At 34.1% G+C, this 25,658-nt stretch overlaps 4 protein-coding genes across 5 annotated transcripts; 1 reads left to right on the top strand and 3 right to left on the bottom strand.

Annotated features, from left to right (window-relative positions):
- The first annotated feature begins 9,160 nt into the window (after positions 1–9,160).
- On the top strand, positions 9,161–11,266 carry LOC106354017 (ethylene-responsive transcription factor ERF118-like). 2 transcript variants are annotated; one of them, XM_013793858.2, is made up of 3 exons: positions 9,161–9,319; positions 9,680–9,902; positions 9,992–11,266. In XM_013793858.2, exon 3 carries the CDS (start codon positions 10,136–10,138, stop codon positions 11,048–11,050), a length of 915 nt encoding a protein of 304 aa, XP_013649312.2. In that variant the 5' UTR covers positions 9,161–9,319; positions 9,680–9,902; positions 9,992–10,135; the 3' UTR covers positions 11,051–11,266. The 2 variants fall into 2 exon arrangements, with proteins under 2 accessions (XP_013649312.2, XP_013649313.2); XM_013793859.3 differs by lacking the exon at positions 9,161–9,319 and adding an exon at positions 9,329–9,453.
- A 1,904-nt stretch (positions 11,267–13,170) lies between these two features.
- LOC125576297 (tetraketide alpha-pyrone reductase 2-like) lies at positions 13,171–14,905 on the bottom strand. The gene is made up of 4 exons (XM_048736033.1): positions 14,547–14,905; positions 14,104–14,468; positions 13,642–13,994; positions 13,171–13,563 (listed from the first exon to the last, which is right to left on the bottom strand). The coding sequence occupies exons 1-4, from the start codon at positions 14,650–14,652 to the stop codon at positions 13,422–13,424; spliced, it is 966 nt and encodes a 321-aa protein (XP_048591990.1). The 5' UTR covers positions 14,653–14,905; the 3' UTR covers positions 13,171–13,421.
- A 420-nt stretch (positions 14,906–15,325) lies between these two features.
- LOC106357166 (LOB domain-containing protein 42) lies at positions 15,326–16,575 on the bottom strand. Its single transcript, XM_013796845.3, has 2 exons — positions 16,215–16,575; positions 15,326–16,021 (listed from the first exon to the last, which is right to left on the bottom strand). Exons 1-2 carry the CDS (start codon positions 16,402–16,404, stop codon positions 15,498–15,500), a joined length of 714 nt encoding a protein of 237 aa, XP_013652299.2. The 5' UTR covers positions 16,405–16,575; the 3' UTR covers positions 15,326–15,497.
- Positions 16,576–24,853: 8,278 nt separating this feature from the next.
- On the bottom strand, positions 24,854–25,415 carry LOC106357165. The gene has a single exon (XM_013796844.3). It carries the CDS (start codon positions 25,296–25,298, stop codon positions 25,035–25,037), a length of 264 nt encoding a protein of 87 aa, XP_013652298.2. The 5' UTR covers positions 25,299–25,415; the 3' UTR covers positions 24,854–25,034.
- Positions 25,416–25,658: the final 243 nt, after the last annotated feature.

Raw genomic sequence — 25,658 nt, 5'->3', positions numbered from 1 at the left:
TTGCTTACCTTTTTCATTTAAACAGTAAATATTTAAGGGAAAAAGGAGAAACCTTTCTTAACAATAAAATACTATTATTTTCATATAATTATAGAAACAGTTAAGATTTAAGCATTTCAAAATTAAACTAACCAAAAAGTTATTTCTGAAATTTTTGTACTCTCATTTTGATATGTCATATTAAAAATGAGGGTTTTTTCTAAAAACTCTTGAATAAAATATTTTTGAAAAATATCTTAAAATATTTATGAAAACATTTCTGATACATATTTATTTATTAGTAATCTAGTTTTTGATTAAGTATAAATTTAGTTAAATAACTAAAAATACAATAAAATAGTAATATTATTAGACTGAAAATGGTAATGTTCTCATAATGGATAAGTTTCGTGAATTCCAAGTATCTCATTGGACCATAATATATGTTTTACCGAAGATGTGGTTTTACAAAATCGAAGCACACAATTGAGACTTTCAAAAGAACTTTACTGGTTCGTTTGAGATCGTTTCACAGACCTTAGTAAGGTGTGGATTGGGCCTCCGGCTTGAAAAGCCTAACCAAAGTAAATAGAATTTTAATATAAAAATAATAATCTTTGTCATAAGAAACACTGTTAATCTCTTGAAAAAGTCTAGATAAACTGGTCATAGCAATTTGATCTTATTAATAGATCAATTAGGCTTGCTACTGTTCATAATAAGATCTACTAATCGCCGGATCTGTATCACACAATCAACAAAAAATACAGAATGTTAATAACCATAGACACAAGATTTTGGTTTGTCTACATTTATTGCGCCATATAACTATCCGTTATCGTATATTCTGTCACCATTAAATGTGCATCATACTGTAGTACATATGCTGTGTCGTCATTTTTGTATGTCTACATTTTTAGTTTTGTATTCTTAAGCTTTCGTACCTAAATGATGATACAATCGCTTGTAGCATACGAAACCGAAGACTATTTATCAACATGATATCATCAAGGAGTATGTCATGTAACGATCAATGATTTTCAAGAGGGTTTTTATTTTTTTCCACACAATGAAGACTTTTATAGCCAACCATGGACTATATATTGGTTATAGATTATCCTTGGATCACGCCTACGTGAGAAACTCAATAGACTTTTAAACTTGTCCTCATCTTGATGGTCTTTATACTTGTACCCACATGCTAAATCTAATAAGCGAAGACAGTAGAATCTAACAAAGCTAGTAAATGATGTAGGAACTCTAATCCAAAGAAAAAAAAACTATAGTCCAAAAAGCCTATCCTCCTAGTAGATGAAAAGTTCAGCCCAGAAGATCCAATATTCGAAGCCCTACGACTCTACTCTATGATACTGCATTACTGCTCAGTGCTTTGCTCACACACATCCAAAACCAAAACCTAACGAGCCAGTAAATTATTATTTCTGTTCACATTGACTAGTCGTTGTAATAAATTTAACCATAAATTATTTTGTTTTCGGACGAGTGATTAGGTTAGTATTAGACAGGCATGGCGATCACGTCTCTCTCTCTTAACTCTCTCTGTATCTTTCAGAGAGAGACGGTAGTTAGGTTGTCGGTGTTCTCCGGCATCGTTTCTCATGTATCGGGCTTAGGTTCTGATATCTAGTGGCTCCGATAGCATCATCGACTGGTCGGCTTTTGGCTCCGACGATGCTCCTTTCTCAGGTGTAAATCGTCGGCTTTTGGCTCTACCTCACATCATCCGCTGGTGTTTAACGGTGGCGTAGTTCCGATTCGTTCCGGATTGTGTTTGATCTCTTCTTCTTCGCTCTCCCTCTGTTTCAAGTGATTCCTTTAGTAGTTTGTTAACCGTGATGGTAGTTGTTTGGAACTCTTGATTTGAAGATGAGATCCTTTGGCTTTAGTGCTCGACGTCTTTCGGTTTGTGACGTTGATGACTAGAGCGATGTGGCTGCTGTCTTTCTCATTTCCAGATCTCGTCGCGGTAGTTCTTTGAACGGTGTGTCCTGTTTCCGGTTTGGTTCCCGTGGATTTCCGATTAGAGCTTCGTGTGAAGTATGGTGGCGATTTAACGTTAGGGCGCGTGTCTCTCCTCGCTAAAGTCTAACGCGTGGAGAAGTTTGAATGTGTTGTCCATCTTACCGTGGGCTATTGGGGCATAGTGTTTGTGTTAAGTGTGGGCCTGTTCTATGGGCCGTTGTAGTTTGTTTGTTGGGGTCGGTCCAGTTGGACCGTGTACCTTTAATAAAATTTAGTGAAAAAAAAAGGTTAGTATTAGACTATTAGTTCTTTTTTTTTTCTCAAATTGTTTTTATTGATTAAAAGGGCCAAGCCCACGGCCGAAGCCCACAAACAAAAAGCCCACTAGCACGAGGGGCAACTTACAACAAAGGCCGAGGCCCAAAATGAAAAACCGGCCCAACAGACCCAAATACACGCTATCGGACGGTTTGCCCTAGAGGCCCACCAAGGAGACAGGCTGGACACGTGTAAACATCTGGAGAGTCTGCACGCCACGCGTCGTCCGCCTCAACTCGATCTCCGCCTCACCGCACAACCGCCGAAACCAGCCACCGACACCCACTTTTCACCGGAGCTCCGATACTGCAGAGCCTCCGCGTCACCATAGCTCTTCACGGCCGCTCTGTCTTCACGCCAGAGAGATCGTCGTTTTAACGAGATCTCCATCCGACTCTGAATCACAAGAAACCCTAGATAGGCGCGCCGCGAACCACCGCTCTCTCGTCTTGACTATCGTCGCCGTCGCCAGGCATCTCGTCCCACGAACTCAGACTCGAACTACACGAAACCAGTAACCACATCCCAGAAAATTAGGGCTTCAACACGACGGCAAGGATCTTTGTGAGCCTCCTCACTCCGTTATTCATAAGCCGGCAAAGAAGGAGCTGAAGAAGCCTCCCTTCCCGGAAGCTAGAGCGGCGTCGGTGGATCTGAGATAGCCTCCACCCCCTCGCAGACAGACCGGCGTCGATGAATCTAGAGAAGCCTCCATCGCCCGGAGAAACACAATCCGAACCAACAAAAACTCCGTCTCCTCCGAGGCTCTCCAAACGGCGCGTCTTCACTCCAAAACCGAGCACCGAGAAAGTTAGTTGCGGTATCAGAGCTTCGACAAGGCGTCCGTTGATGACACTTCGGAAACAAGGCGGAGAGAAACTAAATTACTGCATAAAGAGTGCTCCGGCGACGGCACGGACGCTCACGCGCCGGCCATACCCAGAAAAGACTATTAGTTCAAAGACGACAAAAAAGGTTAGTATTAGTTATTATTCCACTCAACGACTTTAATAACTGTTTTCAACTTGTCGGCTTTACGTCATTCGTTAATCTTCAATCTTAATTGATATAAGAAAAATTCGGTGTTCACTATTACTAGTGTATACACACTATTTGAATTTCCAGATGTTACTGTACCAAATTATTACAGACACAAGATCTTGTAACAGTTCTTTTGTGTAACCATATCCATATTTGAAAAGTATGAGACTGTTATTTATGTTTTTTCTGTTAAAGTCTATACTTGCCTAACATATGTTTGACATCAGTGAACTAAAAAAGCATAAATAAATTTTGATAAGGTGGCCTTAAGAACGAGCCAATGGATTCGGGAGTCCACAGCAGAAGAGAAGGCACGTGGCACTGGTGAATACGTGGAAGGAGATGAGAAAGGTTGGGTGGTGGCCGTTTCTTGGGCGGGAGAATAAGGGCGGGAAAGTGGGACCCATGTGATGGCAGTCGGTTAAATGGCGGGAAAGAGGGAGAGCAGAGTATGACTAGGACATTGCTTCGAGCCACGAGCCACCGTTTGCGTGGCCCACTGACGTGCTTTCGTCTGGGCCTTGAAGAATAGAAATGAAAAGAATAAAAGTACTTTTTTATTAACATTTTAGTACTTAGTGTAGTATAAGGCCATCTCCAACCCAACTGCAAAACACTATTTTAGTGTGAATTTTACACTAAAACCTTCTCCAACCCAACACTAAAAATTACACCATTTTAGTGTAACACTATAATTTTACACCAAATTTGGTGTGACACTATTCACCACACTAAAACACTATTCACTCCACTAAAACACTATTCACTTATTTTATTAATAAATTATATTTTTAAAAACGAAAATTTAAATAAATTATATAAATATAATATTATAAAATAGTTTTTAGTGTGAAGTTTAGTGTTGTGGTTGGAGATGAATTTGTTTTTAGTGTTAAAACTACACTAAAATAGTGTGGTTTTGACACTAAAATAGTGTTATGGGTTGGAGATGCTCTAAGATTTACAAGTTTTATAAATAACAAATAAAATAAAATGAAACTTATTTAAAACATTTTTATAAAATATATGCATATATTAAAATATTTTAAATAATAAAACAACATTTTCATATTTATTCAATTTTGATCAAATTGTTAAAACATTTATACAAATTTATAAAAACAAAAAACACACATATATATATATATGTATATATATATATTTAAGAAATATCAATTTCTTAAGTAAACTATGATAAATTGTAATATTTTATTTAAATTTATGTTCTTATATTCAATGTTTAAGTGGATGAAAGCAAAATATAAAGTTATTTTGTTACATAATTGCATATATAGTGTAAAAGCGAAAAGATTTTTAACAATTCTTTTTGTCGATCCAGGGATTTCGGCGGAGCCGAACCTATCAGACTAATTTTTAGGTTTTTAACTACTGGTACTAGTTAGAACATTTCTAATGTAAAATTCAATTTTTTTTTAAAATAAAGTAAAAGTGAAAATAGAGTAAAATTGTTTTAATCCAATTTTATTTTTCATTCTATAATGGAGTGATGAACAAAAAAAATTAGATTACTCTATTTATAGAGTAAATTTTATTATGGAGTGAGATATGAAATTGGGTTAGAGTATTTCTTACTCCATATTCACTTTTACTCTATTTTAAATAAAAAAAATGGAATAGAGATAAAAATACCCTTAGACACAGTTGTATGCAAAGAGAATTAGATATCTCCGTCGTTCGGCTAAGGTCATTAGAAGACAACGAATTTAAATCTCCGATCTTTAGGATCATTACAGGATCATGTACCACCCGACCACTAACACATGAAATTTTCAACATTTATTTTTCGAACATATTACATGATTCTCAACTTGTCCATTTTGAGAGTCCCGTTTTATATATTGTGTGAATGGTGACAAGGAACGACAAGCAATAATGCATTTCCTAACATTTTTAAAAAGTTCACGATTCATAAGGAATAAATTTTCTTTTTTATTTTTTACTATTTCTTTTTTTTTGTAGAAAAATAAAGAACAAAGTTATCCCTTGTTAAATATGGGATGGAACAATAATTTTTTTTTCGTTTCTGCAATTTTTTTTCTACATTTATTTTCTATTTATTTCTTTTGTTTCCAGAATGGTCACGAGTTGGACCCAAAGACTTCAAAAATTATGGAAAGTTATGCAAAATTTGAAATTGGAAGCTAATAAATCACCATGAATATGCATGCAGATGCTCATGTTGAACGCTATTACAAATTATAAGTATGATTAGTTTTCTTGAGTACTCAAGTCGAATAAAAAAATAGGTGAGAAATATATAAAAATAAAATCATAGAAAAAAAAGAAAAAAAAATAGAGTAAATGATGTTACTCTAGCAAAACTTGATAAAAAAAAAGTGTATATTTTTCTCTATTAAAACAGTAATTAGAGTAAATATGAAAAAAACAATATTGGTTTTTGTTTTTCGAATGACAATTGTGTGAGCACGAACAAAACTTAAGAAAAATTGAATACAGAGCATCAAAGAAGTTTAAAACGTCATTGTTCATCTCAACGTTCACAAATACATATTCACAGTCTTTATAGAGTATATAGACTCAATCTTCTTACCACAATAAGAGAAGTGTCCTATGCGAGCACACACACATGGTCTTTATGGACTCAATTTTAGTTACTTCCAAACGCATACTGGAAATGCTTTGAGAAAAACGCAGGGTAGCCCAGTGTTCAAGCTATTGAGCTTCATGACATCTACAACACCAGATGTGGAAACAGTACTTCACACATAAAACGAGAAGACCATGAAATATACAAGTTATTAACGGCAGACAGAAATTTAAAAAGTTTTATTGACTTGACATATTTCGAAAGAATAGCTGTGGTAGAGTTTTTCAAAGATTGTGATTACTTGGCTGAGCATTTTATTCGTTAAATTTGATTTGACTCGTTATTTATTTCGATTCGATTCAAAAATTTTGAATATTTGTAAACTTTCAAATAGAACAAATAATAAAAATCAATATCTGTTAAAAACGAAACAAATTATAAATATTAAAATTTTGAGAAACGAATATCCGCTTTGATCCGACAACATATAAATTCATGTATATCTTGATTATATTTAAAGTTTTAAAGTTTTAAAATTATATAATTATTATTCTAACATATGATTTGACAGATTTTATTCACATAATTACCTATATAAAAATATTACATAAAAAGAAGAGAAAAATTGATCAAAAAAATAAAGAAGAGAAAAAATTATGACAATTATAATTTTTTTCTTAAGTTATGTGTTATTATAATTGTTAACTAAGTTTAAAATTTTTACAAAATATGTAGATTCATTACTTGTTTTAATTTTTATTTATATATCATGTAAAAAAACATTTACAAACAAAATTTTTATTAAATATTTAAGATTATTTGTATTAATCAAAATATATGATATATACGTAAGTATTTGTAAATATCTGCAAATATTTATTTATTTTCCGGATATCTATATTTTTGCGAAGCAAATTAAAAAAAAAATATCCATAATATACGAAACAAATTATAATACTTTAAAAAATCTAGATATCCGATCTATGCCCATCTTAGTGATTACTAATTGAAGAAGTTAGATGTAAATAAAAGGTTCAGTCATATAATTCTTTTATTACAAAGAGAGTTGCGCGGATCATAAATGCATGCACTGACAAAACTGAAACGACTTACTGAGTTTTTTTGAGATTAGTGATTGATTACTAATTTAAGAGATTGGAGACTATAACAAAATTTGGTTCCTATAATTCTTTACTACAAATAGAGTTGTGGATCATGGATGCATGCACTGACATAGCATCCACACTGAAACGCCTTATCACGCACTAAAGGAGCATTTTGGTAACATGGTCATTTAATAATAATTTCAGATGGTAAGAGATCGCACATGTTGTAACATAATAGTTTAGATTCAGAATGAACATAGTGGGGGATTACTTTATAGAGATCACGTGATAAAGAGATGGATCATTAGATTTGTACTCTGTGAACTTGGCAGGTGGCGAAGAGCTGATGCTACTTCTTCACTTAAATGCGAAGACGTGGTGATCCTACGAACCCATATCTGCATCTCCTCTCACGTGCATCTCTCTTGCTAAACTTTAATACGTTTTATAGTTATACATTCCCTTCCTTTTCTTGTTATTATTACCACCAGGTCGTGCTTCCACTAAATTTTGTAACGCCTTTAGATACTCGTATTACCAAATTATATATACGTAAATAAATATATATGGTTTCGGATCTGAGAGAATTAGGGGTTTGTCCCGAACCTCATAGTATTATTTTTTAGAAAAAGAAACACAAACTAATATATTTATACTATCCATGGGTTTCGTAATCTCTAGTCCTAGTATTATTGTGTGATCTTATCATACTTAGGTTGCTCATGTCATGTGATTTTGTTTTCTCCACCATATATCAAAATATGACATACTACACATACCACCTCTTTTTAAATCATGGAAATTTGAATTTCATTGTATTTCTTTTACAAAAGGTATTATGATAATGTAATGATGTTAAATTGTTATGATTTATGATAGTGACTAAAACTAGCTTTGAGTAAGATTGAAGCAAAACATAGGAAGAATCTTTTTATACATGTGTCGCATGTGTCTTAAACATTCTTCAATAAAATATTAGACAAAGTTCGATATTAAAACAGCACTTACTTTCCACATCCAATAATTATATATGGTGTTGTTCCTTAAATATATAGCTTGCCGCTTGATTAATTTTTAGTTTGAAATTTATAATTTATTCCATGATCACTTCACTACCCTGTTTAAAAATAAACAACTTTGAACATTTGATAATAGAGTGAGCGAAAGTCAAGACTCATGCACTAACTTTTAATTATTTTCCGCAACGCTCGAAAAATATATACATCCGTATTCTAATTTTTAAATTAATAACCCGTATAAATTTCCTTATTTAAATGCATCTAAACATCGAAAATCTAAAATTTAACTCCGACATTTGATTTTCCGGTATTTTTTGTCTGTTTCATTCAGTACATGATAAGTTTCTAACGAAACCTAAATGTAAGCCGTACAATTGTACAAAACTCAACCAATTGTTTTTTTTTCTAACTTTCTCATTAAATCATTTTGAGTCATCGCTCTTTGTTGCCGATCAGCCGATGCAAGAGAAACACCAAACGCGTGAGTTTTGCGCTTAGAATTACACAACAGTTGGATTAGCTCTATTTTTCCGGTCCGGCTCAACCAAAATCTAAAACCAAATGTGATTTTCCTTTTATTTCACCAAGACAAAGAGAGAAACCCAGTGAAAGTGGGATTTAGTTAGATTTTAAAAAGATTTGGTTATATATTCTTTTAACTATAATTGAGATTCTTTATACCAAAATTAGTAGATTTATATAAAAATAGATTTGTATCCAAATAAATATCAAAACAATTATGGGAAAATTAAAAAGCATAAAATTTGAAAATGACTCATGAGAAATTTAGTGGCGAGGGTGAGTGAGAACCACGCGCGGGAATTCTTGGCGGGCCATGATAGATGCATGAGAGGAGTCATGCGCCATTAATGTGAAAAATTGTCTCTAGTCCCACCATGCCAGCTAATTTCATTAGATGGTCTCCCCATAACAATACTATGTTAAAATTCTCTTCTTTTTTTGTTGTTAATAAAAAAAGAAATGTAGCGCAATAAAAAAGTAAAAACCAATAGTTTAGGAAATTTTATTTTACAAAATAGTGTTATATTCACCATTTCAGTCTCTAACTAGCTGTTAAAAATCTAACTAAAAAAGTGAATGCTCTATTTTCCCATAATCATGCGCTCTTTTCTTTGAATGGTTCATTTTTGACCTTTACAAAAGTGAAAAATCAGTGTTTTTTTTTTAATTTTAAAAAATCAGTGTGTTTATATGTAAATGAGAGTGTGAAAGATATACTCAGAGCCAAAGAGAACAACCAAAGCAGAAAGAATAGAGAGAATCCGAAGAAACATCAAAACAAGGTTATTAAACATTCATTGCTTATTCTGCATTTTTTTTCTTGAATTTATTTATAAAAAAAAGAATCGTTTTCTTCACCATCTTCCTCCTTGCATTTATTTATTGTTTCTCTTCTAGAGATTTGCGTCGTCTCTCTGTAAGAATCCAGTTTATTTTTTTAACACTTGTTTACTGTTTTTTTTTCCTCCTCTCTGCAACTTTGTCACGGATCCTTCGTTTTTAATTTTTTTTATATAAACCATAGGAAAAATCTCGTCCCCAGATATCTAATCTCTCTAGGGTTTTAGCTGTGTGGGTTTTTATTTTGTGTTTCTTTCTCACTTTTGTTCTTCTTCTTGTCTCTCTGTCTTAACGAAGAACAGGAACAGTTAAAACTTAGAGTTCCGTGAGAAGATTTATGTCGGCTGAGTTTGAATCAAAAGCTGTGATTTTGTCCCTGCTCAACATCTCTTGTCTGATTATTTCATCATCATCTTCTTCAACAACTACTCGTTCGAAATCTTGTCTGGCTGCTCTTCACTTCTGCGTTAAGCAGAGGCTTGTTCTCGAGAGTCCTTCTCTTTCCATGCGCTTAAGACCCAAAAGGTATCATCTTTTTTTTCATTTCTCATCTTCTTTAAGAGATCTAAGAGACTAAAGGTGAAGACTTTGTGTTTTGTTTTTTTATGCCTCAGGACTTATTCTGGTGTTGAAGTCTTTGGTGGTTTTCACATAAAGCAGCAAAATTTTTCTTTTTTTATTGTTCGCTGAGATCTTTTTATTACAAAACAAGTTTTGATCTGAAGAGTGTGTCTTTTTGAAGATTTGGGGTTTTGGAAATGGTAGGGATTAGGAAACAACTGTGTTTAAGTTCTTTGAGTGATACGAAGAAACCAAAGAGAAGCAATCCTCAAGAAACCCAACAACAACCTTTGAGAAAAGTTAGGATCTTGGTCAACGATCCCTACGCAACTGATGATTCATCAAGCGACGAGGGAGAGACCAAGATGAGACGCATCGTCCGTGTGGTTAACTTCCCACCTCTGCTGGAGTCTGCTCCTCCTCCTAGTGTTGAGCCTACTTCCGTGAGTTCTTCGGAGGACAGTACCAAAACCATCAGCAAGAAAGCGGCAGCTGCAGCAGCTTCTCGTCCTAGGCTGTCTAAGAAGCCTGTTGGTGTTAGGCAGAGGAAATGGGGTAAATGGGCTGCTGAGATTCGACATCCTATCACCAAGAACAGGACATGGTTGGGTACTTTTGAGACCGAAGAAGCAGCTCATCAAGCTTATAAAGACAAGAGGAAAGAGTATGACGCACTCCTCGCGACTTCTAATGATTCTGCGTCTGTGTCCGAGACTAGTCAATGCTCTCGCTCTTCACCTCTTGAGCAAGACACTTCAGCTTCACCTCCAGCTCTTAAAGAAGAGATCAAGATCGCCACTACTACTGCTGGTGTTGATTCGTCAAGCAAGGAAGTGTTGTTCGGTTTCAACTTTGCGGAACTACCGATCCCTGATCTTGGTTTCTTTGCTGAAGAGGGACAAATGGGTGATCTTGGTTTCTTTACTGAAGAGCATGACCAGCTGAACTTGGATTGTTTGTTCACTGATGATCAGTTTGATGACTTCACTATGCTCGGGTTCGAAGACAGTGGTCCGAGCGAGCTACCTGATTGGGACTTTCCAGATGCTGAGTTCGACTCTAGCTTCTTTTTCGCCGATCAACACATCCCCTTGAAAAGTCTTGCAGCTTAAGTTATAAGAGTGTTTATTTTTAGTTTTGGGTTTTATGTTAAGACATACTACTACAAGAAAGTGTATTCCGGAGAGAAGTAAGATCTTAAGACATAATTAGCCGGGTTTTGCAGTTTAGTGAGTTTTAATTTAGTTTCGGTTTATAGAGGTATAAGATGAAAGTGTGTATGCTACTCTTGTGGTTAATTAATCTCATAAGTATTTTTGTTTTTTCCATTGTGCTTTAAGAGCCGTCCAAAGTTTAATAGTTTTATTACTAACATTAATTACTACATCCACTAAACCTCTTATTGACTAGTTCTAACAGTAATTAATGGTTTTCATATTTATATAGTTTGTTGTTACATTGTTCTTATCGCCGTTGTTTGTCATACATCTCATTCATTATCAATGGTCCAATGGAGCGTTAACGTTAATGAGGTGTTGTTATTCTAACAAAGAATCTAATAGAAAGGAACAATTCATGAAAAGTTTGCTGGCCACTGTTTCTCTGCTGATTCGCCGCGCCATCACAAAACACCATTCTTCTACCTAATTTTTATTTATTTATAAATTTAAATTAATTTCTCTTTTAGTAGAAAAAGTTGAATACTAGTGAAGAAGAGAGTGAGGAATTAAAGAGGGGAGTTGCACGGAAGTGGCAGCAAGTCAGGGGTTGGTTTTGTCAGGTTTTTCAATTAATTAAAGGTATTTATAACAGCTGTATGGCATTTTAGATTGTAATAATTATAAAAAAAATCCAAAGGTTGATTGGGAATGAGCAATAGTCAAAGGATGACTTTTATACTCTATAGTCTAATACTAGTAATCCTTCCACGATTGCACATGTTCTTGTATTAGTATAGATTCTGGACAAAGTAACGAAAATAGCTTCTCTCTCAGCTCTGTTCCCTCTCTAAAATTTTTACACAGAGGAGAGAGAAAGCTTGGTTTCTTTGGTCTGTCGGAGCTTTTCCGATCTAGTTTCCCGGTCATCAGGCTTTGCTTCTGGGAAGAAGAAGCTTCTCCAGTTCTTCTTTGCCGGTTTTTGTGATGGTTGGAGTTTGATGTTGTGATATGAAGTTCTTGGGGTATGGGTTTGGTTTCGATTTCGGGTCCTCTGGACGGTGTGATTTTACTACTGAATCTTCTGAACCTTCAATAGAGTTGTTGGAGGTGATTTTCGGTGGTGTGGTTGAGGAATCGGTGGATTCCGGTGGCGAGTACTCTGTTTGGTCTGGTGGTGACCTTTAGGTCTGAGAATATGTTGGAGGATGGTGTTACTGGTGTGATGCCTATGTGGTTTGGTGAGTTCCGGTGCACCGTCGATTTGCTTTCCGGCGTAGAATCTCGAGATGGCTGATGGCTGAAGCGGTGGAGGTGAAACGACGCGTGGGTCACGGCGTTGTGATCGGGTGACACGTGGGCGTCCTTACGCTTTTGCGGGACGCGTGGCGTTTGGTGAAACGGTTTGGTTTAGATGCGATCGATAGAACGGTCGGTTTAATGGGTTGGGCTCATGATCCATTTCGTTTTTTTGTCCCTTTGTATTGGGCTTTTTGACTAATGTATAATGTATGTGGACTTTCCCTTTTGGGCTTAGTCTTTTATTAAAAACTAATAGATGGAAAAAAAAAAGTATTAGTATTACTGTTTTTCTCCGTACGTGCGTGTCATGTTTTAGTCACGTGATACACCATAAGAAGGAGAGCTTTGTGATGCACATGCGAGGTGATGAAGTAGAGGATCTTGTGATGTTATATTAGTTTTTATAAAAGTATATTCACATTCATACACAATGTAAGACTTTAACATTAGCATTTTCTATTGAGGGTCTTGGATTGTTCTTGGAAGTGTACAAAACTTTTCTATTGAAGTTCTTAAACCTTTGATGTTTCTATGGATTGGATTGTCCTTGGAAGTGCACAAAACTTTTCTATTGAAAGATGTGTTTCTCGGCCCATTAGCCTGAGTACGATTTAATTTGAGCCCTTCAAGGTGGGAGGAGTTTCATTTAAGAAAGCTAAGACATGGAAATTTTCATTGTTGCTATTACTAGCAATGAACCACTTTTGGATCATGGGGATAATAACCTCTCTTCACTTAAATGAGACTGTAAAAAATCTGTCCTAGTTCAAATAAGATATTCTGTTCAAAAAGAAAAAAAAGTTCAAATAAGATGTTGCCTTCGTATTACTAACTTGATTATAAAACCATCATGTACAATAGAAAGCCACCACTTAAAGATCATTTGCTAACGCTTAATACAACAAGATTTGAACAAACTATTGATTAAACCAGCTTATTGAGTTTTATTGTTATACTAGAACCAATCGGTTACACAATCACGATCTAGCAACCGACAATAAAGATAAATAGAGACGGAATATCATCAGAGCAGACCCTTCTCCTGAAAACTGCGGATACAATCATCAAACATCTCAGGCAATGACTTGAATGATGCAAATCCCAATTCATGCATCTTCCTTGTATCCATACTATGTGGATTATTCTCCCCTTCTTTGTCACTGCACCTGAAAAATAAAACAAAAAATCAGTCAACCCACCAAATGAGATCTCCACTATGTAATCTTGCAGACGTGAGATATTACTTGCTCTCAAGTGGGTAATTAGGATACTTGTTTCTTAGCAACACAATGATCTCAGACCAATGAGCAACCGAACTCGAACATACGATTCTCCCTGATGCTTTAGGCTCTTCCATGGCTAACACATGTGCAGCAACTACATCGTCTATGTGCACAAACCCGACCGTTAAATTCGGATACTCTCCAGCAAGACCTTTGACAATGGCGAGGATGTAAAGAAGAGTACTTGTGGGTTTAGGTCCAAGCAATGGACCAACCACAAAGGAAGAATTCACAACCACTAAGTTTAACCCTTTCTCTTCAGCTATTCTCCAAGCCTCTTTCTCACCTAGAGTCTTTGCATATGCGTACCAAAGCTAATACATATATCCAAAACCACACACATACCATCAGCAGAGTTCTTTCTTTCTATATAGATAACAAATAAATGTGTTACAAAAAAAAAATCGATAAATGTTTTCTCACGTTGAAGCGTTTGCAGTAATCAGGGTCACTCCAATGCGACTCGTTGAGAGGAGAGGCTTTGGTGGCGTCGAAACGGTACCGTATCGAGGAGCAAGAAGAAGTAAGAACGATCCTTTTAAGAGTGGTTTTGGACTTAGCACAGGAGTTCATAACATTGGTTGTACCCTTGATGATAGGATCAACCAACGTTTCTTGAATGTTGTGATCCTGTGGAACAAGAACAGGAGAAGCCGTGTGGAATACTCCATCGACGCCGTTTACTGCTTCGTTAAAGCTTCCATCAACCGTTAGATCAGCTTTGAACATCTTCAGCCTCTCTTTCGCTCCTTTCAGTTCCCATAAGAAACCTACTTTCTCTTCATCCTCTTCTCAAACACAAATCAAAATCAAGTTACTGGTAAAGATTCGAAATAAATAAATAATAATAAAAGGATATATCTTACGAGGGTTTCGGACAGTGGTTCGAACTGTGTGTCCGAGTTCAAGGAGTGATTTGATGATGTAAGAAGCGATGAAACCAGTTCCTCCAGTGACCAGGTACTCTGACATCTCTCTGTCTCTATGCTGATTTGAGTTTGTTTGGATTAAGGTTTTAATAAAGTGAGATTTGTGGGAAGTACAAGGTGAGTAGTTGACTCACTCTATCGTGCTTTTTCTCTCTCTCTTTTGCCGATATTTTATCAAGTGGGTGGTTCATTGTTTATACGTGGTTCTGTCCACGATATGTAAGCGTGAAAGGCCCATTGGACTATATTTCTTTCAGAATGTTTTTCTCGCAACTCTGGAGGCCCACATAGAGATGCCTACGTACCATTTGTCACTTATGAAGTCACATTAAAAGGGTTGTTCAAAAAGAAAAGTTACCAGATGTGTATGGAATCAAAATATTTGTCATACATCATTCAAGGATATTCTTTTAATTGTTGTTGATTTTCCCAAGTCTCGAAAACAACCTGACAGTGTCGTTCCCTTTGAGCTGGCTGGCAGGGATCCATTTCAATTCGATTCACTTTTAAACGAATTAAGGTGATTGATTCTATTTCCTTAGGTGAAATATTTTATACTAATACTTCCTTTTCCTTTTTGCATATGCAAGAAGATAATAATATCAAAATAAATTATTATTTTAGTGGCGTTCGTTGAGATAAACTAATTAAACCTATAAAATAACGATAGTCACTATTCTACAATTACTATATAACACGTCGAAACTCAGGACCTCTATCACATATTGATTTTACATTAATATCAAATTAAAATACATACAAGCCAGAGTAGCTCAAGTTTCATTTGCGTCTCTTGAACTTTTCCCATTGTAAGCAGAAAGTGAAACTATTAATGAAAACGACAGTTACGATAATAATTATGCTCTCATTTTTTTGTCCTTTTAGCTTCTAACCAAGTCTGAGCTCTAAGCCAACCTCGTTGGTATCGACTTGATCATCACACCCAAGATTCGAGCTTTGGTTTAATGGATCTTCCCTTCGATTCGCCACGTTCTTCAACGCCAACTGACCATAGCCATGCGTTGCACCAGAACACTGGAGCTGCCACGTGTCGTGACTACATTCACCTAGTTGGTAGTCCACGGTCTCTGCTAGGCGTTTTAACCGGCCAGTTTGTGTCTTCGCCTTGTTACCGTTAACACGTGGGGCAAGGGCCAGACTCTCCGAACTGTCGCCTCCTGTTGTTGGATCTTTCGCCACGTGGCGTATGTCGTATGTCCTGTGAGGAGGAATGATCTGGTGCGACGAGGATGCACTGGGGAGAGGCGTGTGAGTGATGGGTAAGCCGTTGAGAATGGCATCAACGGCTGCTTGGCACTGGGCCCAGTTTCCAGACCACATCAGACCCACAGAACCATCCACAGGGTTCACGATCCGTCCACACGCTTCGTACAAAAGTGACCTAAATATTGCTAGAGATTACAAAAAAAAAACACAACCAAGGTTATGAAATTAAACAGAAAATGAAAATAAAAATCTCACTTTAGAAGTGATGTGTGTGTGCATGTAACAGAATCTAATCCCAAATGCATTGTTAGATAATTCAGTGAACGTTATGAATGAAAAGGATAATTCAAAGGAAGATTTTGATTTTAGAGTGTGTACCGGGACGAAGATGGTCAGGACCAGATTCGATGAGGTTAAGGAGACCGGCTCGACCATAGAACTTGGCAAGGAAGAGTGTGGCATTGGCTTGGGAGTCTGCGGATTTGATCCATTGAAGACATGGTCTTATGGTGCAATCTTGGTTGCAACCCTTGCGTAGGACTCTACACCCATTACAGCTGATTCTCATTATCCCTTTATAATATCTTTATAAGCGACATTCAAAGGCATGAAGTGTGTTTGTGAGTTTCCTTGGAAGTGGAACTCAGAGAAGTTGTGGACAATTTGTATTTATAAGGAAGAAGTTACTACTGAGTCATAAATTAAAGTGAGTTGGTATAATTTTAATCTTTTGCGTTTCTTGGAGAAAGTGGTGGAAAAAACTGGTGCATTCCAGGCTTTATGACATTGATTTAAAACAAAGATTTTTAATACGATTACTTTCTCGACAAACTATTATTTTTAACTAGAGATTTGTATTTTTATTTATAAGTTTTCATTTTTTTTAACTGTTTTAGTGTTACCAAAAAGAAGAAAAGACCAAGAAATGGTGGTGGAAAGGAGGTTGTGTGTTTCAGTGAAGTTGGCATTTTGTTTTGGCAAAAGTTGGGGAGTTCCTTCTTCGGGAATGCCAATATCTCTTTCTTTCTTCCACTTTTTCCTTCTTTGGAATTTGCCCTCCATGCATTTCAATATTACGAACTTTACCACTCACCTTTATCTATATTCGCAATTACGTCTCACTCAATCAAGCCCACTTCTTTAATCTTCACATCATCGTATGTCAATCCTCATCATATCATCGCTGGGTTACGTGAAACAATTTTTACCACTCACCTTTATCTATATGCTCAAAATTACGTGCTCACGAGTCTATGCAACGTAAACTAGTTTTCAAATTTCAAATTAAAGCACATAAAAGAAGATTATAAATGTGAGGGATATTTAGGTAATTGAGTGTTAGCAGAGGTCCAGAGGGGTGGAGATACGAGGAAACTTTGGAGATGAAAAGTGGGAGACATGCACGAGAACCACCCAGAGATGATACCGACAAAACTCAATAAACAAACCAAAAGAAGTTTTGATATTTATTAAAATAAAAATATTGAGAAAAAATAATTCAGTGGCACGTGAATTACACACGAGGCAAAACTGCTATGTTCATGTTCAGCACGTAGTGCCTATAATGCCTCTTTTTGTTTCACCAAAGCGTCCTTTTAGTCCTGATTTTAGGGAAGCTATACGGATTGGACTGTAACTTTACTTGTAAAAATACAGTATTCAGTAGAGCCTAAGTTCTACATAGCTCCTAACTCTTGTTCCAAAGCAAATTACAAACGTTACGGTTTTGCTTTTAAGAAGAAAACAAACAACAGGATACGCGTGTAAAAAAATTGCCCGCTGGTTATGGTACAAGAAAAAGGGAGTTTGATGTTTATTGGCTATTTCAATTTCATTTTAGGAGTTATTAAATTTACTTTTCAGAAAAACGTATGTTACACCTTACAGGCCTTGCAGAAAAGGTGTAGCATCTTTTTACCTCATTAATAAGGTGACTAAATCTTTAATTAAGAACATGGTTTTGTTATATAATCCACGTACCATGGTGATGGAGAGTGGAGACTAAAGCCGAAACGTGATTGATTATCTACCTCATTTCTTATTGTTTCACATCCATAGCGCATATTTACATATTGACGTTAGAAAAGTAGGATTATCATGTTTGCAAAAAAAAAAGTAGGATTATCTTACCAATTTATCAATAACAAAAGTACAAGTCCATGCAAGTTGTATTGGTTTAATTGTACTCAAAGCATCACTTCTTTGGGGGGGGGGGGGGGGGGGGGGGGAAGATTAACATCTTAATTGGTAGACAGAACAATCCAAGACCTTACTAAGCTACGATAAGATTCTTTAATTGTAATGTATCTCATTTTTTTAATCTGTAGGAGGAGAGATAAGGTGTTTTCCCGGTTCACCCAAAAAAATTGTCGAGCTTCCAATCCTGACAAGATTGAAACAGCTGCTCCAGATTTGTTTCCATCCATACTTGAAATAGCTCAAATTGTGTATCAAGCTTCAAAGTTTCTCCATTTGCACCTAAGTTAAAGTTATTTCTCAGTTGTAGCTTTGCAACCATAATCTAACACTTCTAATCAACGGTGAAACACTTTAAATTTGGTTGTGTTTAGGGGCGGATAATTGATTGGTAAGATTGCAGGTTGGCTGATCATTTTGTGGTATTTTTCTATATGATCCAGAGTCCACAATTAAACTAATTTATTAAGTATTGGAGTCCAATTAACTTGTCGAATCTTCTCTTTTTTCCGTTGACCTTTTTATTTTTTTTTCCCGAAAATGTACTCGCTTATGACATATGTATACACCAATTACTTGTCTCTAAGCTTTTTCTTTTTCTGCACACTTTGTCTCTAAGCTTAACAACTGCTAATTTTAAGTAATCCTCGTCCATTATTGTTACTTGGTTGAACTCATTATTTCTAATAGTTGAGCAAAATGATAACAATCTCGTCATCTTGAAGAATCACTTGACCTAGAAACATCGTACTTAATTATTCTACAAGTTTGTATGATTTTGGAAGTTTAAATGATGCTTTTCATGATTGCAGATTAAATAACTAAGTTGTTCTCAAATCTCTTGGACTAGAAGTCTGTTTCGGTGTATTGAGTATAGAATGCAAATTCATCATAAACAAACTGAAAAAATGTGTTGTTCTGACCAGAGCTCAAGGACACCCCCAATGTTATATCTAGGTGGGCTGATAAGAATTTGGAAGGCTTCAACTTTTAAGGTTAAATGTTGTTCATAACATTTTACATGAAACCATTCATTTATTTGTGCTACATGGTCATTGGAAGAACAGGAGTTAAGAGGTGAACGTGAACGGTCCAAATGCTCTGACTTTCTCCTACTAAAAATGTGCTGCAGTGTTCCTGAAATCACCTGGAGCCAATGTTTTTTCAAAAAAAAAAACATAATAAAAAGTGCTATTACGATGTGTCAAAAAAAAAAATTGCTACTACGTTGTTGCATACTCCTATGGAAAACAATTACAGAAACCTAAAAGTATTTTCTTTGAAAAGTATTTAGCCGAGTCTTACATAGTCTTGGATACTTATCATTTGTTGGATAAATCTACAAAACATACGTGGTAGGACAACAAATGATGTTGCAAAACTATATCATCAACTTTTAGTAGTGATGATGAAGTGTTGGTTGACTTCTAATATTAATTGTGCACAAGTATTATTTTCTATACCAGTCGAGCCGACTACGAATAACCTAACCCGCTTACAGATTTATCCATATTGGTATAAAAGGCTTTCAGTTTTTCAATAGCCAAGCTTCGTTTTGAACAAGTGGTTAATGTCTTACAAGTGGATCTTATGATATGAACAAGTGGTCCTTGAATTTTGAATCTTTGATTGCTCGACCCGTTATACATTTGCAACTTGTTTTCTGTTATAATTTGGGGACAAGTAGCCATTTAAATATCAAAAATCATTTGAGAGAACAAATAACTTTGGAATGGTCGGACTTACAATCTGAAGCGCTAGGAACTAGCTGTTTCAAACAAAAAAAAAGTCAGAAACTAGTACTCATTATACAATGAAAACTCTATAAATTAATATTCGATAAATTAATAAATTTTTTTGGTCCTAAATTGAACTGGTGTAAAATATGAATTCGATAAAATAATAAGTTAATAGTATTTAGAAAACTCCTAGCTAAATATATGGTCTCACTGAAATTATACATTAATAATTACGATACATATAAATTTTATATATACATAAATAAAACAGTTTATTGTTTATCAATCTTCAAAATAAACTGTATTTCTAATTTCTATTTTTCATATCAATATTTTAGTATTTCTTTATTGAATGTTGGACGGGCTTCAATGTTCGGGTCCTTTCAAACTAAAGTAATAAATTTGAAATAAAAACATATAAAAACTCATTTGTATATTTCCATATATATGTATTCAACATACATAAAATCTATCAAATAATTTCATAAAAAAAGATAATATTCAATTCTATAAAATTTCAACATAATATAAAAATATTATGAAATAAAAGATTCTTTCCTTCTATCAAATAAAAAATATTTTAAAAAAACACAAAAAAAAAGAATTCTTTAAATTAATAACTTTATAGATTATTATAACATTATTAATTTAAAGAATTTTCTGTATGTAAAGTTTAAGTATCCCCTTTTATTATAACGGAAAAGTTAGAAACTTCTCTTGAATACAAAACCCAAAAATTGATTTGATTTCGTTTCGTGATTTGCAGTGAAACAATAAGATTAATAAAGTATGATTTCAAAAGAAAGTATGCTTTTGTTTCCCCTCTATTAGGGCTCTGCAAATAATTTGAACTGAACCCGACCCGATAAAAATGAATCTGAATCGATCTGAACCTAATATAAATACTAAATGGATTTTGTTTATGGCATTTTAGGTTATGTATATTATCTGAACCGGATTGAAACCTAAATAGATATCCGATAGAATCAAAAACATTCAAAATTTCAAAAAAAGATTTGTACCAAACATGATCTCAATTCATAATATGTATCCAAAATACACTAAGATATTATTGAACATCTAAAATAATTATTTATTACATGAAATTTGATGGTTGAATGTGGCGGTTAAAGTTTGAAGTTTTTAGATTTTAGTTTTGTTTTCATTGAATAATATTTTTTATTTCATGAGATTTTGGTTTTCGTTTTATGTTTTCATTTATTTGGCTTTATTTCTATTAATAACTATGTTTACCTTTCATTTGATTTTGAATGATCATGTTTGATGTTCCTTTCTTATTTTTTGAATCGATTTTACTAATGTTTTGGTTACAAACTATATACAAATCATGTACTTTAAAACCGAAGAATCGATTATACTTATGTTTTGGTTACAAAACAAGTACAAATCAGATACTTTTAAACCGAAGAATCGATTGGACCCAAACCCAAAATTACATCAGGTTTTATCGGTTCTTTGAAGATTTACTAACTTCAACTTGAATTCTATAAAACCTGAATTGGTCATGAACCAAAGTTTTATATAATCCGAATGTGACTGGTTTTGATAAATTTGAAAAACTAAAACTTGATCGAATTAAACTAAAATTCGATTGAGACCCCCAATACCGATGCATACCTTTGACACATGAACTTAGAGTCTAAATAAATGAAGGGCTAAAAGAGGGCTACCGTCTCGCAAGTTGATATGGGATAAGATAACGGGCTTGTGCGACGTGGCAGAATCTATGGTCCAGCAATTTTACGATTAATGGTCGACGCCGATTCAAGAAATTTTCTAATCACTTACAAAAAGTTTCTAATCATGATTCGTGTGGCCGTCGACGCCTAATCCATCTCCAATTCATTTAAAACCATTGGAATTGTAGAATAGAAAAAAAAACATAACACGCCCAACAATTTCAAAGATAATATTCAATCTATAGAAGATAAATGTTTTTCTGTAGTTCTCATGAGTTTTTCATTCTCATTTGAAAATCATCATTTTTTCGAGAAAGGTGTTCTAAAATCACTTAAATAATTACACATGGGTTGGAAATACAAAACTGACATTTACTTTTACAACTTTCTTTTGCTATTAAAAACTTTACCACTAGACTAAACAATTTTTGAAAACAAGTAGCTAAAATATAATTATAAATTATTGACTAGAAGCATGAATTTCTTTTGCTGGGCCCAAAGCCCGATTTCGATCGGCAGCAACATTTTCCGGCGTGAACCAGGTTCCGGCTCAGGCCAACAAGGTCGCTCCATTGACTGTTCTAAAGTCTTCCACCGTCTTCTCTGTGACCCGGAACAGTAATTCCGATATCACTTCATTGGCTAGTAACCGTTGAAAAGTCCATTTCATGCAGGTCATTTGAGATTCCCTATTATAAAATTATACTCCCCACTAGGCACTAGTTGTATGTCGATACTATAATCATTTCCTTGTAACCATATAGTTGAGAGGTAACCAATTAATTGAATTAATGCAATCACGTGATGCTCACAATTAAAGGTGTGACGGAGATGCAAATGCACAAGGTCCAAATTTTATTTACCTGCACCAGATTCCGGAGTTTTTTTTTCTTCTATTGGATAATCCACTAGTTTTCTAGACATTATTTGTGAAGTTATTTTTTAAAATTGGTTATGTGTCACTACCACATTCATTCTTAAAAAAACAAAATGACATGGTTTGGTAAAAATGATGACATGTCTTAGTTTTTATTATGATATGTCAAATATCATTTATGATGTTTTACATTTTTGGTAAGATTCTAAAAATATAACCATAACTTAGATTTTTTTACCATTAATGAAGATTTTAAACTGATAATATAATTATAAATATATAAATTTTCAAATCAACTTAGAAGTGAAAAATAAAAATATCTGAATATTTATATTTATATTTTTGTCAAAATTAATCATGGATATATTTGTTACTTAAATGTTCAAATTATGCTTTAATTCATTAGTTATTATGAGAACAACTAATCAAATTACTAAACTATTATATTAATTCATATATGATAACCATAAAATATTTTTGTTATAAGGTTTTTAGTCGACTCATTGAGCTAATTAATAAATTACTTTATATCATTTAAATGTATATATAATTCATATTTTTATTGAGTTAGTAAATAGATTAATTTATTATTTTAATATGTCTTAAATAAAATTTAAAATACTAAAATTTATGCATTCATATATATATATATATATATACATACTAAAATACAATTTGAAATACATAAAATTTATTTTCTAGGATAAAAAAAAAATTGATTAGCCTAAAAAATATAACTTAGGAAAAACATTTATATTTATGATGAGAAACCTAATTTTAAAAAATATTAAAATTTAATTGTTACATTAGAAAATAACATAGTTTAAAAAAAATTATTATCACTGCGCATTTCGTAGGAAACCTCCTAGTTACACTTAAAACATAACTGGTTTAAATGCAGTATTTATAACTGTGCATGTTTGAAGATGTGGATGATTCCTTACGCTTAGCGTTTAGAATTACTAAGCGGACGTCATAAATAGTAGATATAACAACGGTTAATAATAAATGAATGATATTAACATATTATATTCTTGTAAAAATATCCAAAGTCATATTATTATAATAAAATAAAAATTCATTAGTTTAGTACTAAGATCTTTTTTTGTAAGTTTCGATAAAATAATAATAATATTATGTTTTAATAATTCTCTTATAAAAATAATATTATATTTTTTAAAAATATTGCATTAGATTTCTATATATTTATTTTATTAGTGGCAGAGAAAAAAATTATAGAGAATATTTTGGTTTGAAGTTTTTATAAATATAAATTGATACTATTTAGTAAATATAAATTAGAAAATATCAAATGGTTATATTTTTTAACATAACACCTAAATTTTAATTTTAAATTAATTAAATATATTTTTAAATGAAATTGTTTTTTTTTAACCGGCGTGCAACCGCAAAACACTGGATTCAAAAAGGTATAGGACTCTGGCAATTTGGCTTGGACAAAAAAAACGAAGTAACTTAAACAATTTTTTTATCAATAACTTTAGACCAATCAATTAAATATTGATTAATACTTGTTTATTTTCAAACGTTTGGCATAGTACAAAGCAATTGGCAATGTTTTGTGATGATTGTCAGATTATAACAATTGTTACCACCTGCCATAGCTGAGCTTTGGTTCAAGCCAAAGAATCATGAAATTCCGAGCTTCTTGTTTATTAATAAAATGCGGCATCAAGTTTTCAAAATATTGTTTGTCTTTAATAGTTTCAAAAACATGGTCTTGACATTTGTAACCTGGGTCAAGACTTCTTTACTCGATATTTTTGTTTAAAAATGTGGTTTGGTTTTTGCTTCTAACTTTGTAAAATCTAGGACCAGTTCTGCTATCTATAAACATAGCATTTGCAGGTGGTACTAACAAAACCAATTAAATTCTAATTTCTAACACTCATAAACAAGATGACAGATGACATCCCTGGACAATGTGGAGGCTTACGTTGTTCATATGCACAGATCTGTTCAAGTGCTGAAGGCAGTTGAGTGCAAACAGAATACTCCAACGCCTTTACCCGTATCATCCGATTCGAAAATTCACGTCAATTCCAGTGCATCAGCTTCATATTGCTTACAAGCTCTCCGCTTCTAAATTCACTCGCCTCTAACACTTATTCTTCTCTTTTTGTTTCTTATTTGATTTCTCCATTTAACTTCATTGTTGTAAAACTGTCTATTTGAACATGTTCTCTTTATGATGCTATTACTTATTATTTGCGTAATCTGAAAGAAAGCATATATTTTCTAACCGAACCGGAAACAATCTATCACGGTCATGACAATTATAAACTCAAGAATATATACAATTAACCCGAACGAAACATAACTAAGAACTTGGTTTCAATTGGGTATGACTTCTCTCGATCAACCCATAACCGAAAAAACATTCAGTTGACTTTGACCCGGATATATCGATCCACTCTGATGAGGACGTACTTATCTTTATGGGAGGCATTATCTTGAAACAAGTCTAAGGACGGCATGTAAATATATATGCAATAAACAATTTAATTAATAGTGCACCATTATTAAGGTATGAACACAGTTTTAAAAACGGACTAATTCTTAGATCTAAAGATAATTACTTTCAAACCAACCCCATCGATGGACAATAATTAACGAAAATTATACAGAATAAACTATAACTGGATATTTTTTCCAAGGAAAACGACTATGAGGAATGAGTTAGGTTCTTGAGGTTCCAAATATCATCGTCCCAAGCAACATCACTGAACAACAAGTTGTAGTTTCTGCCAACAAACTCAACATCCCAAAAAGGCAACCACACGGTGCTCCACGTCATCTCCTCCACCACTCCACCGCACCACAATTTATCCTCCTCCGCAACCGCTGCAGCAACCGCAACTGCCATGGCTGCAGTAGCCAATGATGAGTCAGTCCCCTCTTCCTTCATCTCCTCTCTCTGTCTCTTCATACTTTGAAGTGTTGGTGGTGATGATGATTGTTAAAGAGTGAAGTCAGGAGGGTATTTATAAGGAGATAGAAGCAGAGGAAGTGGTTAGTGCAAGGAGACATATGTGAGTTGGAGATAGAGAGAGACGTGACGAGTTGTTTTTTTGAATTGTTTTGCCGACATTGGATTTACATGTAACTCAGTTGCCTAACGTCACACTCACACATATGTCTGCTCACTTTTCCCTACGTGTCCTACTCTTTTGTATTTTTCCTCCGCCCGCCAAATTTAATATGCGGAGTTAAAGATTGAAGTTTAAACTAAAATATCTAAAGATGTCAAATGTTTTTTTAAATTAAAAGATGCCAAATGTTTTATACA

The sequence above is a fragment of the Brassica napus genome, chromosome A7 (genome assembly GCF_020379485.1).
Source record: "Brassica napus cultivar Da-Ae chromosome A7, Da-Ae, whole genome shotgun sequence".
NCBI classification, from domain to species: domain Eukaryota; kingdom Viridiplantae; phylum Streptophyta; class Magnoliopsida; order Brassicales; family Brassicaceae; genus Brassica; species Brassica napus.
The sequence above is the reverse complement of the archived record's forward strand: the minus strand, read 5'-3'. Positions and strand labels throughout refer to the sequence as shown.

Excerpts from the sequence above, each read along its gene's own strand:
- LOC106354017 (XM_013793858.2), top strand. The coding sequence starts at position 10,136 with ATGGTAGGGATTAGGAAACAACTGTGTTTAAGTTCTTTGAGTGATACG.
- LOC125576297 (XM_048736033.1), bottom strand. The coding sequence starts at position 14,652 with ATGTCAGAGTACCTGGTCACTGGAGGAACTGGTTTCATCGCTTCTTAC. Across the intron at positions 14,469-14,546 it reads AACCACTGTCCGAAACCCTC|AGGATGAAGAGAAAGTAGGT; the intron begins GTAAGATATATC and ends GTGTTTGAGAAG. Across the intron at positions 13,564-13,641 it reads AATTACCCACTTGAGAGCAA|GTGCAGTGACAAAGAAGGGG; the intron begins GTAATATCTCAC and ends TTTATTTTTCAG.
- LOC106357165 (XM_013796844.3), bottom strand. The coding sequence starts at position 25,298 with ATGAAGAGACAGAGAGAGGAGATGAAGGAAGAGGGGACTGACTCATCA.
- LOC106357166 (XM_013796845.3), bottom strand. The coding sequence starts at position 16,404 with ATGAGAATCAGCTGTAATGGGTGTAGAGTCCTACGCAAGGGTTGCAAC. Across the intron at positions 16,022-16,214 it reads TCCTGACCATCTTCGTCCCG|CAATATTTAGGTCACTTTTG; the intron begins GTACACACTCTA and ends TGTAATCTCTAG.